The 13,939-nt window shown below is 42.9% G+C and overlaps 1 protein-coding gene and 1 long non-coding RNA gene across 4 annotated transcripts in view; one reads left to right on the forward strand and one right to left on the reverse strand.

Moving 5' to 3' along the window:
* Positions 1-11,368, forward strand: part of MID1 (midline 1) — a 183,177-nt gene extending 171,809 nt beyond the window's left edge. For both annotated transcript variants that reach the window (XM_081221958.1, XM_081221959.1), the window contains exons 9-10: positions 211-418; positions 7,817-11,368. In XM_081221958.1, the coding sequence (XP_081078084.1) occupies positions 211-418; positions 7,817-8,165 (557 nt within the window). In that variant the 3' untranslated portion in view covers positions 8,166-11,368. The remainder of the gene's footprint in view (positions 1-210; positions 419-7,816) is intronic.
* Positions 1-13,939, reverse strand: part of LOC308608663 — a 170,963-nt gene that overhangs the window by 29,843 nt on the left and 127,181 nt on the right. The gene's annotated exons all lie outside the window — the stretch shown is intronic.

A 13,939-nucleotide genomic window follows, 5' to 3' on the forward strand; every position in this document is an offset into this window, starting at 1 on the left:
TGGTTGATCCTTGCCCGTGCTGTTGTCGAATTGTGAGCGTAGCACCCCTGCATCCACATCTTAGAACTGAGTGCCAGCTCATGATGGCAGGGACATGCTTGTTACTCTTTTCCTGTACTTTTTAAAGCTGATTCTGAAAATACGTTCTTGCTCATGTTAAAATCAACAGTTCTTTTCATCTTCCGCTTTCTGTTTTGTACCCGTTTCCAGGCCAACCATTTAAACTGGACCCCAAATCTGCACATCGCAAGCTAAAGGTGTCCCACGATAACTTGACAGTAGAACGTGACGAGTCATCATCCAAAAAGAGCCACACGCCTGAACGCTTCACCAGCCAAGGCAGCTACGGCGTAGCTGGAAACGTGTTCATTGACAGTGGCCGGCATTACTGGGAAGTGGTCATAAGCGGAAGCACATGGTAGGCAATTTTATCTAAATATATTCTTTCACATTCTCCTCCATCCCAGATTATTACAAGGTATTGAACATAGCTCCCTGCGCCACACAGCAGGACCTTGTCCCCCATCTCTTGGACACATAGTAGTTTGTGTCTGCTAATCCCAAACTCTTAATTTATCCCTCCCCCCTTTCCCCTTGGGTAACCGAAAGTTTGTTCTCTATGTCTGTGAGTCTGTTTCTGTTTTGTAGATAAGTTCATTTGTGTCATATTTTAGATTCCACATATAAGTGATATCATATGATATTTGTCTTTGTTTGACTTGCTTCACTTAGTATGACTATCTCTAGGTCCATCCATGTTGCTGCAAATGGCATTATTTCATTCTTTTTTATGGCTGAGTAGTATTCCATTCTGTGTGTGTGTGTGTGTGTATGGATATACACACACACACCACATCTTCTTTGTCCATTCATCTGTTGATGGATGTTGTCCTACAGTTATAAAAAGGCACATCTTATTCTGGACTTTGTCAGAGCATCAACACATACCAGGGTCCATCTTGAATAATAATATGCAGAAAATCTTGATCAGTCAGCTGTTGCTACAGTAATGCTGCATAACAAACACCCCAAAATTCAGTGGCTTCAACCAACAATAATTTACTCTTGCTCACCGACACCCACATCTGTGGGTTAGCTGCTCAAGGCTAATCTTAACTGGGCCTTGCTTTAAGCTGGAGGTTGGATCTAGGTCTGTTCTATGGGTTTCTTCATCCTCTTTGGACATGTGGGCTACCCAGGCCATGTCCTTCTCAAGGAGCCCAAGAGCGCAAGCCCAACTATGCAAGCACATTTCAAAGCACTGCTTGCATCATGTCTGCTACCTTCTTACTGGCCAAAGCCAGTCACATGGCCAAGCCCAAGGCTACTGGTGCAGGGAAGTATATTTTCTTCCCATGGAGTTGAGAGGAGGGAGTGGAAATATACCAAGCAATCATCTAATCTACCATTCGGCCAATAAAAAAAATTACTCATTTTAACTCCATCCATTTTTTATTTACAGCAAGAATTGAGCCCTGGTCCCAGGGAGAGCTAGCTACTATGCTAACACTGCTCTTTCATGCCTTAAAGCATGGGTCGGCAGACTACAGCCCACTGTCTGTTTTTGTAAATAAACTATTTATGGGAACACAGCCAGGCTCATTCCTTTCCACAGTGTCTGTGGCTGCCTTTGAGCCACACAGCAGAGTTGAGGAGGTAAAACAGAATCCTGTGGTCCATGAAGCCAACATTATTAGCTCTCTGGCCCTTTACAGAATAAGTTCTCCAATTCCTACTCTAAATTCCTGCTCTTCATCACTTAAACTAATTCCTGTTGCCTTGTACATTTTGTGATTCTAGACTGGGCCCATCAATACAAATAGCTGAGAGCTATTTGGGGGCTGGGGGTGAAGCAGTGATCCTTGGCCAGGACTCATTTCAGAGGGTCCATTAGATCCAGCCCAGTGTTTTGAGCCCATTGAGTTCTCTGAGCCTAAGGGGTGGAGGTCAGGGCAGTCTACGTGGGAATTAGTTAACCCTACCAAGTTCACCTTACAAAGCTGACCTTGCCTATTCCATAGCCATAAACTGCACCTCTCACCCTGGCCATCTGTCTCACAAATGCCCACTTAACGAGCTCCCTTTCTGAGCAATTACGATTTTTATTTAGCCAGCCCTTATCTAGCACAGCTATGTGTCAGGCAGTGGTCTAAGCATTTTACGAATGGTAACTCATTTATTCATCCTGACAGCCCCACAAAGGTAGGTGCTAATATCCCATTTTACAGATGACATGACCAAGGCCCAAGGGCACAAAGCTCATAGTGACAGAGTTGGGGAGTCTGTAATCAGGGTACAAGCTGTTAACCAAGGGTCTACAAACGTTGTCTGTAAAGGGCCAGAGAGCCAGTATTTCTAGGTTTGCAGGCCAGATGATTTTGTCTCAACTGCTCACCTCTACTGTGGTGGTGGGAAAGCAGCCATAGACCACACATCCATGCATGGGTGTGGCTGGGTGCCAATACAACTTCATTTATGAAAACAAGCAGAGGGCCAGATTTGGCCCATGGCTTGTAGTTTGCTAACCCCCGCTCTTAACCACCATGCTGTATTTTTGAAACATTATAATTATGCTTTAGGCAGGAGGCATAATCCTCCCAGACTTCAGACAATACTACTACAAAGCTACTACTTTAATTACTACTACAGTAATCAAAACAGCATGGTACTGGCACAAAAACAGACATATGGATCAATGGAACAGAACAGAGAACCCCAAAATTAACCCACACACCTACGGTCAATTAATCTTCGACAAATGAGGCAAGAATATACGATGGGAAAAAGGCAGTCTCTTCAGCAAGTGGTGTTGGGAAAGTTGGACAGCCACATGTAAATCGATGAAGTTTGAACACACCCTCTCACCATACACAAAAATAAACTCAAAATGGCTTAAGGACTTAAACATAAGGCATGACACCCTAAAACCCCTAGAAGATTACATAGGCAAAACGTTCTCCGACACAAATCGTACCAATGGTTTCTTAGGTCAGTCTACCAAAGCAATAGGAATCCAAAGCAATAGAAATAAAGGCAAAAATAAACAAATGGCACCTAATCAAACTTACAAGCTTTTGCACAGCAAAGGAAACCATAAACAAAACAAAAAGATAACCTACGGACGGGGAGAAAATATTCACAAATGATGGGACCTACAAGGGCTTAATTTCCAAAATATACAAACAGCTCATACAACTCAACAAGAACAAAAACAAACAACCCAATCAAAAAATGGGCAAAAGACCTAAATAGACTTTTTCCGAAGAAGACATGCAGATGGCCAAGAGGCACATGTAAAGATGATCAGCATCACTAATTATTAGAGAAACGCAAATCAAAACTACAATGAGGTACCACCTCACACCGGTCAGACTGGCCATCATCAAAAAGTCTACAAATCCTGGAGAGGGTGTGGAGAAAAGGCAACCCTCCTACACCATTGGTGGGAATGTAAACTGGTGCAGCCACTATGGAGAACAGTATGGAAGTTCCTCCAAAAACTAAAAATAGAGCTACCATATATATGATCCTGCAATCCCACTCCTGGGCATATACCCAGACAAAACTAATTCGAAAAGATACATGCACCCCTGTGTTCACAACAGCACTATTTACAATAGCCAAGACATGGAAGCAGCCTAAATGTACATGGACAGAGGAATGGATAAAGAAGATGTGGTATATCTATACAATGGAATATTACTCAGCCATAAAAAAGAATGAAATAATGCCATTTGCAGCAACATGGATGGACCTTGAGATGATCACACTAAGTGAAGTAGGTCAGACAAAGAAATAAGCATATGATATCACTTATATGTGGAATCTAAAATATGACACAAATGAAATTCTCTAAGAAGCAGAAACAGACTCATGTAGAGGACAGACTTGTGGTTGCCAAGTAGGGGCGGGGGCAAGGGCGGGGTAGGGATGGAGTGGGAGTTTGGGACTAGCAGATGCAAACTAGTACATATAGAATGGATAAACAGCAAGGTCCTACTGTAGAGCACAGGGAACTGTATTCACTATCCTGTAATAATTACTCAGTCATAAAAAAGAACGAAATAATGCCATTTGCAGCAACATGGATGGACCTAGAGATGATCATACTAAGTGAAGTAAGTCAGACAAAGACAGATATCATATGATATCACTTATATGTGGAATCTAAAAAAAATGATACAAATGAACTTACAAAACAGAAATAGAGTCACAGAGGTAGAAAACAAACTTATGGTTATGGGGTGGGGGGAGGAAAAGATTGGGATTGACAGATACACACTACTATATAAAACAGATAACTAGTAAGGACCTGCTGTATAGCACAGGGAACTCTACTCAATACTCTGTAATGACCTATATGGGAAAAGAATCTAAAAAGGAGTGGATAAATGTACATGTATAACTGATTCACTTTGCTGTACACCTGAAACTAACACAACACTGTAAATCAACTATGCTCCAAGAAAAATTTTAAAAATATGTATCCTGTAATAAACCATAAAGGAAATGAAAAAAAATACGCTTTAGGGCTAACTGTGGTGTACTTAATGAGTGATAGTTTAATCTGTGCCTAAAAAAAAAAAACTGCCTAACTTGAAGATGATGAGTATTATAACAATGTTACTTTTGAGACCAGGATGCTAAAACACTTCTTATTTATTAAAAAAAAAAAAAAAAAAAAAACTTTCAATTCAAATCTTTGCAGACCATGCAGTGTGTCTAAGTGCTTTACAGTGTTGGTACAAGTCGTGCAAAATCCAAGAAGTCGAATCATAAACTTGGGTGTCTTATTTCTCCCAGTAACGGTCCCTATATTAGCCAAGCAAGTAGCCAAACATTCCTGTTCCAACATCCCACTGGAGGGTGGAGGACAAATCCTTCCCCCACTCTGGGCCAGACTGGCATTTATAATTTGTAGCTGCACTGGGGCAAGATAAAAGCCCAAAGGAAAATACAGTGAATTTTGGCAGGTGCAAAAGAGCAAACATTTCCAGTTAATTAACAGGCTCTGTTAATCTGGGAAGGAATCCAGTGTCTAAATAATTACAATCCCATTAATAATTACTTATGATAAATGATACCTGATCATTATGATCTCATTCCCATTGATGAATGGTGTGGGGAATTCCACCAGACCACTTCAGTTATACAAACATAGATCAGCACTACCTTGAAAACCCCAGATGTCAAAACCAACTCACGAGAAGGCGAAAAGGTTCTCAAATTAATCGCCACACTTTCGGATCTTTACAAACCTTGTGTCCATTGTAGAAAATTCTCAGGTAGAAAGTAGTTGAACATTTCCTGGGAGGAAAGGGTGACGCTTACAATCAAATGCCTGTAATACCTTGATTTGCAACAGCTAATGACACAGATATCTTCTCATGACATATAGTCCTGACTTGAAATTAACATGTACGTTATGATCCATGCCCTGGGGCATGTTAACACTGCTGAGAAACATCATTTTTATACTTTCTGAATTCTCCGAGTCTCACTGCGCACCTTAATGGAACACTGCCTTCTGCCTGCACCTTTCAAGCTCGGTAGAAAGATGTACATAGTTTTACAGATTAACGATAATATAATGGGGTTTTCCTTTGCTTAATGGGCTCTACACGGAGTTATTTTCTTATTCTAAGGCTGTTAATGTGCTCTTGGTGTTTTAGGAAATGGTGCTAACGTGGGTTCACGCAAAGATTACTGGGCCCCGAGTTAAGCGAGTCTGGACTTCGCCCCTCATTTTAACCTCTTGGTTTTCCCACTTGCTGCATGAAGTCAGTCATACCTGTCACAGCTGCTTCGTAGGGGGTTCAGTGAAGGTTCATATGGAAAAGAAACGTCAAAGTTCTTTAACAAAAAATGAGAACAGTGTGTAGCAACAAGAAGGAAACAGTACAGACACGCAGCTATTTTGTGATGCAAAGGCAAGTTCCAAATTATCTGACAAGGGAAATGGCATCTGGCAGGACAGAGAGAACGTCTGGAGGGAGGATACTTAAAACTGCAAAACGAAAACCTTTCCCAAGTGTCTGTTAGGGTTCTGAGAAAAACAGAAGTCATTCTAGGTACACCAAGGAGGAAGACAGCCAGAGGCTTCCAGGGGCCCTGGAGGGGCTGGGAGCGCAGGTCAGGGAGCCCACTGCTCCAGTCCATGAAGCTGGAAAGCTCCCCACAGCCCAGAGACAACTTATACCCAGGAGTTTGCCTGGAAGCTTCCACAGACCTCACCTCTGCTGTCTACTGTCTGGAAAACAGGGTTTCCCCTCCTGTTAGAACTTCTGGATCTTGTGCAAGGGTGTCAGTGGCTGAATCTGACACAGACTCTTATTGGAAGGAGGACTCTGGGAAATGCAGCCCCAGGATTGTCCCTGAGGTGCAGAGCAGGATTGACAAGAGGGGAGAGGAGAGGCCGGTTTGACGGCGCACAGGCTGGTACCCTGGGCTGAACAGACGACCAAGTCCATCCTCTTAATTCAGTCATGGTGTGTTATCTTATTTTCTTTTTTAAACACACCACTCTTTAAGTGACTGTATTTTAAATCCAGCACATGATTTTCGAAAGAATGTCTTTTTTTTTTATCAAAGACCGATAAAGTTTTTCTCTCTGCAGTGGGTACGGTACCATATGTCAATATCCAGCTAGACTAGTTTCTACTGTAAGAATGGAACTCTGAATCACTCACTATTTATTAAGAATGATGGGGTTTGCTTATCTCAATAACTATGAAATACTACAAATATTATGGAGGCAAACTTCAGCAGGGTGAAAACAGATTAAGCAGCTTAGAACACTGTAGAAAGAATTCTTTTTTTTTTTTTTTGAGCAGTGAGAGGACATTTAGAATTAAGTAGAATATCCATCTTCTCAGAGACAGATTTTTTTTAAATAGAGTAGGAAATAAAACCAAAGGGGCTCTTCTGGTGAGGAAAGGCATTAGAGAGTGTTATTTAAGTTTGTGGCCTTTTGAATCATTCTGCGTTCAAATTCTGATTCTGGTAGTTATTAGTCGTGTGTCACTGGGCAAAACTAATAACAATTAGTGGATATTATATGCCAGGCCTTGTGCCTGGGGTTGTACACGTATTCTTTCCTTAACTCCTCAAAATAGCCCTGAGACACAATGACAGTCATTGTCCCTGTGTTACAGATGAGAAAACTGAGGCTGGGAGATGACGAAGAACTTATCCCCCTAAATGAAAACCATTCTCCATGCTTGCTTGCCTTTTGAAATCATGGAAAATGACAGAGAAGTTGTCAGTTGAAAAATTCAAAGAAGGTCAAAAGGACAAGTCTAGAGTTGTGCTGTCCAATTTGGTAGCTCTTTAAATAGTTTACTTTCATTAAAATTGAATAAATTTCAAATTCACTTCCTCACTCACACCAGCCACAGTTCAAGTGCCCAATAGCCACCTGCGGCTCGTGGCTACCATACTGAACGGAGCAGAACACGTCCTTCATGGCAGAAAGTTCTACGGGACGGCACTGGTCTAGAGAATTTGTCGTGTGGGTCTTCGTGAACGTAAAAAAAAAAAAAAAAAAAAAAAAAAAAAGCAGAGTTCCAATTCTCTTGTAACTTCTGAACTGAAAACGGGAATGTGGGGCGATACAGTGGCCCCTTTCTGCCCACCCTATGTCCGGAAGGGAAAAAGATGAGGGACGTGGGTCCAGGGTCCATGCCAGCTTTCACTGAGGAAGGAACAGGGACGACAGAGGATCACGTGTTCCTGACCCCTGAGGACCACAGCAAGGATTTCACGCGTGTGTGCAACGTGGCTCATGGTTTTTGTCGTTGCTGTTTTGTGTCTGCAGGTATGCCATTGGCCTCGCGTACAAATCAGCCCCAAAGCATGAGTGGATTGGCAAGAACTCTGCTTCGTGGGCGCTGTGCCGCTGCCACAACACCTGGGTGGTGAGACACAACAGCAAGGAGATCCCCATCGAGCCAGCCCCCCACCTCCGGCGCGTCGGCATCCTGCTGGACTACGATAACGGCTCCATCGCGTTCTACGATGCCTTGAACTCCATCCACCTCTACACTTTTGACATCACATTCTCGCAGCCTGTGTGCCCCACCTTCACCGTGTGGAACAAATGTCTGACCATCATAACCGGCCTTCCCATCCCAGACCATCTAGACTGCACAGAGCAGCTACCATGAGCACATGGCCGCGCGGAGCTGTTTTCCGGGGAATAGAAAGGGTGGTGGCAACCGTTTCGGGGACACAGAAAACACAGGCTTCCAGAATGTGATTAAATCTCACCAAAAAGTATCCAGAAATCAGCTAAGATAGGACTCCAAATGGGCGATTCCTCCCTTTCACTGTGTTTTGTATCAAGTACAGGCTTTAATAATTTCTTCACCTTTTTTTTGTATTTACAGGAAAATTTATAGATTATTTATAAAAGGAACATAACCAGGATTACAACTCTTAGGAATTCTCTGGCTTTGCACATTAGGAGGCCCGTAAGTGTACCAGCTCTTGACCACCTGTATTTCAGCACAGTCTCTGGGCTCGAGAAAAACGTTTGGTGTGCTTATCTACCTTCTCACATCCTATGTCCTACGGATCCCGTGGGAAGTCCTGTCACCCCAACACTGCGTAACAGTATGCAACTATTGTCAAAATAAAAAATAGTTTTGAATCTAGTAGGGAAGTAAACAGGCTTTCTTACTCTGGTTTATCTTGAAGTGTTCTAACTCTGATGTCAGCAAAATTTATTGGGTCAAGTAGGATGGAGAGAGCAAGAGAGAGAATGGAAAGACTTGACTTGGGAGCTTGGAACCTGCCATAGTGAAATCTGTAATTACCCTCCGATGGCTCGTGGGATGATGCTGGAAAGAAAGGTTCTGAAACCTTCGGCCACATATTGCCCTGTTTTTCCCAGGATTAAGGATGCTGGGAGAACATGAAGAATGAGATTGCAGTTGAAAAAAGTCGCCTTGAATCCTACTGATTATTCAAAACTTCAGGCTGATTTGCGTTTCCTCGGAGGTGGGATTCTGTGACGTGATAGGAATCTATTTCCTTTTAACAGTTTCTTTAGGCCTGTGAAATTTCTTCACTATGTTTAATAGCTGTCCTGTGTCCCCTCCTCCCCCGAATAATTTTTGTGTCTGGGGCTGAGGAAATAAACCTTTTCCGTCACACATGGCAACACCAGTTTGGATCGATTTTGGTCTCCAGGACGTCAACACGTGGTCCCAACTGCCACTACCACATCCAACTGTAAGTCACCCGCAAAACACTTAATATATATGAGTTGGTAATGACAAGGGACGTTGCATAAAGTACTGTTCTCCAGTATACGTGCCTCAAAAGTTATTATAAACAGACTTTTATGAAACACATCTTGAAAGATGTAGAAGTCCCTTTATATTCTAGTGTAGTTTACCATAGAGTTGTAAGAAAAAGCAAAAAAAAGCAAACTCACTATTCCCACTCCGGAACCTGCTCGTAGAACCTGCTAACGCCATGTCAGATGGGCTGCTTGGCATGCTGACCTGACACGTTGGAGCGGTCCGTGAATTAAGACTTTCCTAAGCCGTCCTTGGACTTGGGCCAGGAAACTGGCATTGGTTCTACCTTGACGAAGGGCGTGGCATCTGTCAACCATTTCATTTGCTAAAATATTTATCTGGGCTACGGGGTTGGCCGTTTCGACTGAACAGACTGGGGGATTTAGACATTGTATTTACTGATTTTGTTTTTGAGCAAATCAACCAACTGTTTCTTGGAAATTCGTCCATAGACCCACTGTTGCAGCATCGTGTTATGTGATGACGAGTCTGGACTTCATGGGTGGCTTTCCCGGTGCTCCTGCCTCCTCACTGGCAGATGCGCTCCTTTTTCTTAACAGATAGATTCTATATATTTACTATATTATTTATACCCAGATGAATATTTTGATAGCGACTTAGGACAATTTCACATCTAAAAGATGGACGCCTCAATGGAAAAAAAAAAACATTAATCATTCTCTGGAAACTTAATGGGATTTTCTTTCTTCTTACAATATAAAAACAATGTGCATTGGCCTTCCCTGAATAAACCAAAAGGGTTGGCTTAGTAATTTTTACATACTTTTTTGGTAGCTGAATAATGGATATTTTCATGCACTTTGTACACTAACAGGTTTTAAATAAAAGGGTCTACAACTCAGCTTCTGAGGTTCTTAAAATCATGGTCTCCAGGTACAAGAAATGCTCCAGTTTGCCTTATGATGTTAATCTAAAGCATTTACGAGGACAATATTTCCATGAATTATAATGCTTTTCAATATGAAGAAGTTACTACTCCAACTTTCACTGAAAGCCATTTAGGTTATGTTTTGGCTATTTTTATAAGGACAAGAGGAATTATGTATCATTTTGTTGTGGAAGTGTCACTCTTTGCTAACTTAAAAACATTGTGGATAATAGCAATTACTGTTTCCATGTTGTCATATTTACAGGAAAATATGTATATGATGAAAGGCCACAGTGTTTACTTTCATTACTGTAATGATGTAGAAAGATTCCCATGTGGATTTTCTCTGAAAGCCAGAAAAATATATGCTATAAACATTTGCTGCAGTACAATTCTTTAAACGGATTGGGGGCACGGCATTTTGTTTTTGAGGTTCTTACTTCACAGGAGGCACCGCAATATAGGGGAGAAAGAGCTGGCAATGCCAATTACATGAATACACAAAAGTGATGCAGCGGCAACCAAGGCTACCAGGTCCAACGTCATGGGTGTGTGAACAGTGCTAGAACCATCTTGAAGTGCTTAATGTTTGGACAAGGGGGCCTGCGTTTTCATTTTGCTCTGGGCCTTGCAAATTATGTGGCCAGTCCTCATAACAGAACTCAGAAACGTGGTACCTCTCTCTTTCTGGTGGATACAAATGAAGAACCCTGGATCCCATGTCACAAGTGGCTGGCCATATAATTCAAGTAGGAATCTAGATGGATGAAGATGAGAGTGGGCTTGGGTGAAGATTTTCTTTCCAGCTTTAAAAGAAAATGACTTCAAAAACTGCACATATTGATGACAGTTTCTGCTGGGGAAGAGGAAAAGGCCTGAGGACGAAGAGGTATTTTATCATGGTACTGAGATCTAGAGACTTCCTGAGGAACCGAACCAGCGCCCCCCAGTGGACGCGGCATTCCATTGCGGCTCCAGGCACATATGCAGGGCCTGCAGAGAGACCCACATGTCTGGGAGCATACATGTGCTTTCGGTGTTGGGAACCTGATGGTCTGGTTTAAAAAGCATACAGAGACGGTAATGGGGGCGGGAGAATGTTTCTAAAATAGCGCTTCTGAACCAAGGGGCGATATGGTAATGCCTGGAGTCGTCTTTGGTTGGCCCAGCTTGGGGGAAGATGAGAAGCTCTTATTTTGGTTTGGTTTGGTTTTTTAAATCAGAACCCTCACAAAATTTTGTTTTTTTCCTGTAATTGATTCAATGCCTGGTATATCAGAAAGAAAAGAAAGGGGGCACCAAAACCTTCACTGCAGTGGCTCCTTCCCTTTAAAAAAAATATTTACAAAATTGCTTGAAAAATCTGAAAAGCAATCCCAAGGGTGTGTAGATAGAAATCCACTGACAAGTGTCACAAAGATTTGGATGTGATTTGCTTAGTTTGGAAACGAAAGGTCTCTGTATGCTGCTCCTTGCACCCAAACAGACTCAATCCCTGGTACTTGAGTCACGCTGCCAGGCCCTCAGCCCAGACTCTCCATTGCTGTTGCTTTCTGGTTGAAAATAAAATCATTTTTGTGGTTCCCACACCCTCTGTCTCTGCCTGTCTCTGTTGCCTTTTTTGCCAGTGTGTGTGTGCACATTCACGATTTCCACAAATACTGATTCAACTTCTGCTCATTTTTATACTACTTCGCAACATAACCATTTTCTTTTATGCTTGAAACTTTCCTGCCTCCACCATCCGGCCTCTCTCTAATCAAAATACAGTTACTTTACAAGACACAAAATAGTCCCCGGAGAATGTAAAGACGCAGTAAGAGAAAACCTGTACAGGAGCGCAGATTGGAAGGAGAATGGCTTGGTTTCCAGGCTTCCGGATGGGGTGGAGGAGAGGAAGAAGCACGATTTGAGCAGATGGGTGGGGGGTCTTTACAGCATGGTCTGGAACCATCCCAGCGCTTGGTCCATACATCTATCGCCAGCCCCCTCCCCTGGCTAATAGGACTTGACTTTCATTAGACGTGCAAGACTTTTTGACCTAAGTCAGCGCTCTGCAGACTGCGATCATGGGTCTGTGGCATGAGTGGCACCTGCACGCTTGTTACACGTGCCAGCGCTCTGGCATGTGTAACCCCAGACCTACTGGGCAGAATCTGCGGGGCTGGGACCCAGCGATCACAGTTCTAGCCAGCCCTCCGGGGGATTCTGATACTAGCGGACGTGTGTGAAGTGCCGCTCTAGAGGGCATTCTCCAAGCTCATATCCCATATAAACGTGCACTTATAGCCTGAAGTGTCTTTTCAAGGTCATGTGCTTTAGAGGCAGCATGATATAATGCAGTGACTCTTGACCTGGCTGAGCATGAAAATCTTTTTTTTTTTTTAAACAAATGCCAATTTCTGGATCCCGTCCTGAATGGGTGAGAAGATCCAGCGTGTGGCCCAGCACCCTGTGCTTTTCTTGGAAGTGATTCTCAAGTGCTGCCAGGATTGGCAGCCAATGCTACCTAGCAGCACAGGTCTCGGTCCCTTTTCTGTCAAGGTCAGAGAGGGACCCTTCTAGGGTTTGCAGGCCATACTGTCTGACAACTACTCAGCTCTGCAGCTGGAGAGTGAAAGCGGCCAGAGAGGATGTGTAAACGAATGGGTGTGGCTCTGTTCCAATAAAACTTTATGTACAAAAACAAGCACGGGGCACATTTGTCCCACGCTGTGATTGGCCACAGCAGATACAGTACTGGACCAGCGGCCTGAAAACTCGCTGGGGACTCAGCCATGTCCCCTCATGGCTCTGGGCCTCTGAGCTCACAAGTCCTTTCCAACACTGAATTACATCAATTCTGCAATCACAGAACTCATGGAGAATTCGTTACCGAGTGCTTAAGACAGGGCCACTCAAGGGCTATCAAAAGATTCTTTCGTTCAACAGAGTAGGGTGTGCCTGTTCTAATGATTAGCTTTACCTCCTTCATAATTTTGACTTAAATCAGCCCTTTTCACGAGTGACAGGTGTAAAGTATATTCCCTTTAGTAAGAGTTGTGAAGTACGTTTAATTTGAACTTTTGAAACACGCTGCTGTAATTAATCACCTTTCAAAGTCAACCTGAAGGCCATGTCACACACTCCAGAAAGTAGCCCCCATTCCCCCTCTTTTACAAATTATCATTTTGTAAATTAGAGAAGCAAAATAGGTTGAAGAAGAGAGCTGCCTGTGGTTATAACAGGAGCATAAAAAGAGACATGTGGAACTTGGAAGACCCCTTTCCCCAGAGTACCATCCTCACTGTGGGATGTACTTTCAAGAATGTAAAATAAAAATGGGGTCAAGGGCTTATGGAAAAACCTCTCTTGGAGTTGTCCTGTCTTAATATGGGTGATTTATGGAAAGGAATGCAGGTCTCCCTCTGCATCTTTCTCAGCCATGTTCTCTCACAATTATAAAGGCGTGATTAAATAGGAAGTGTGGCGATTAACAAGCAGACCTGTCATGGCCCAAAACCAATTACCAATTAAGGAGCAACATAGAAAAATGATTTAATGAACATTGGTTCTTTAGCACGGTCTATTTACCCTCAAAGCTCAGTTTTTGATGATGGTCATTAAAAGCTGTTTAGTAAAATATTTCAGGTAATAAAGCTTATCTCACCCCTTCCCGGTCTTATTCTCCCTTCAGCTTCTGCCCTCTCTGTCCTGCCTCTTTTCCGTCAAGCTTCTCAAAGGGCAGTTCAGATGTTCTGCTTCT

Source organism: Mesoplodon bidens (assembly GCF_964165515.1).
Source record: "Mesoplodon bidens genome assembly, chromosome: X".
In the NCBI taxonomy this organism is placed as follows: Eukaryota; Metazoa; Chordata; class Mammalia; order Artiodactyla; family Ziphiidae; genus Mesoplodon; species Mesoplodon bidens.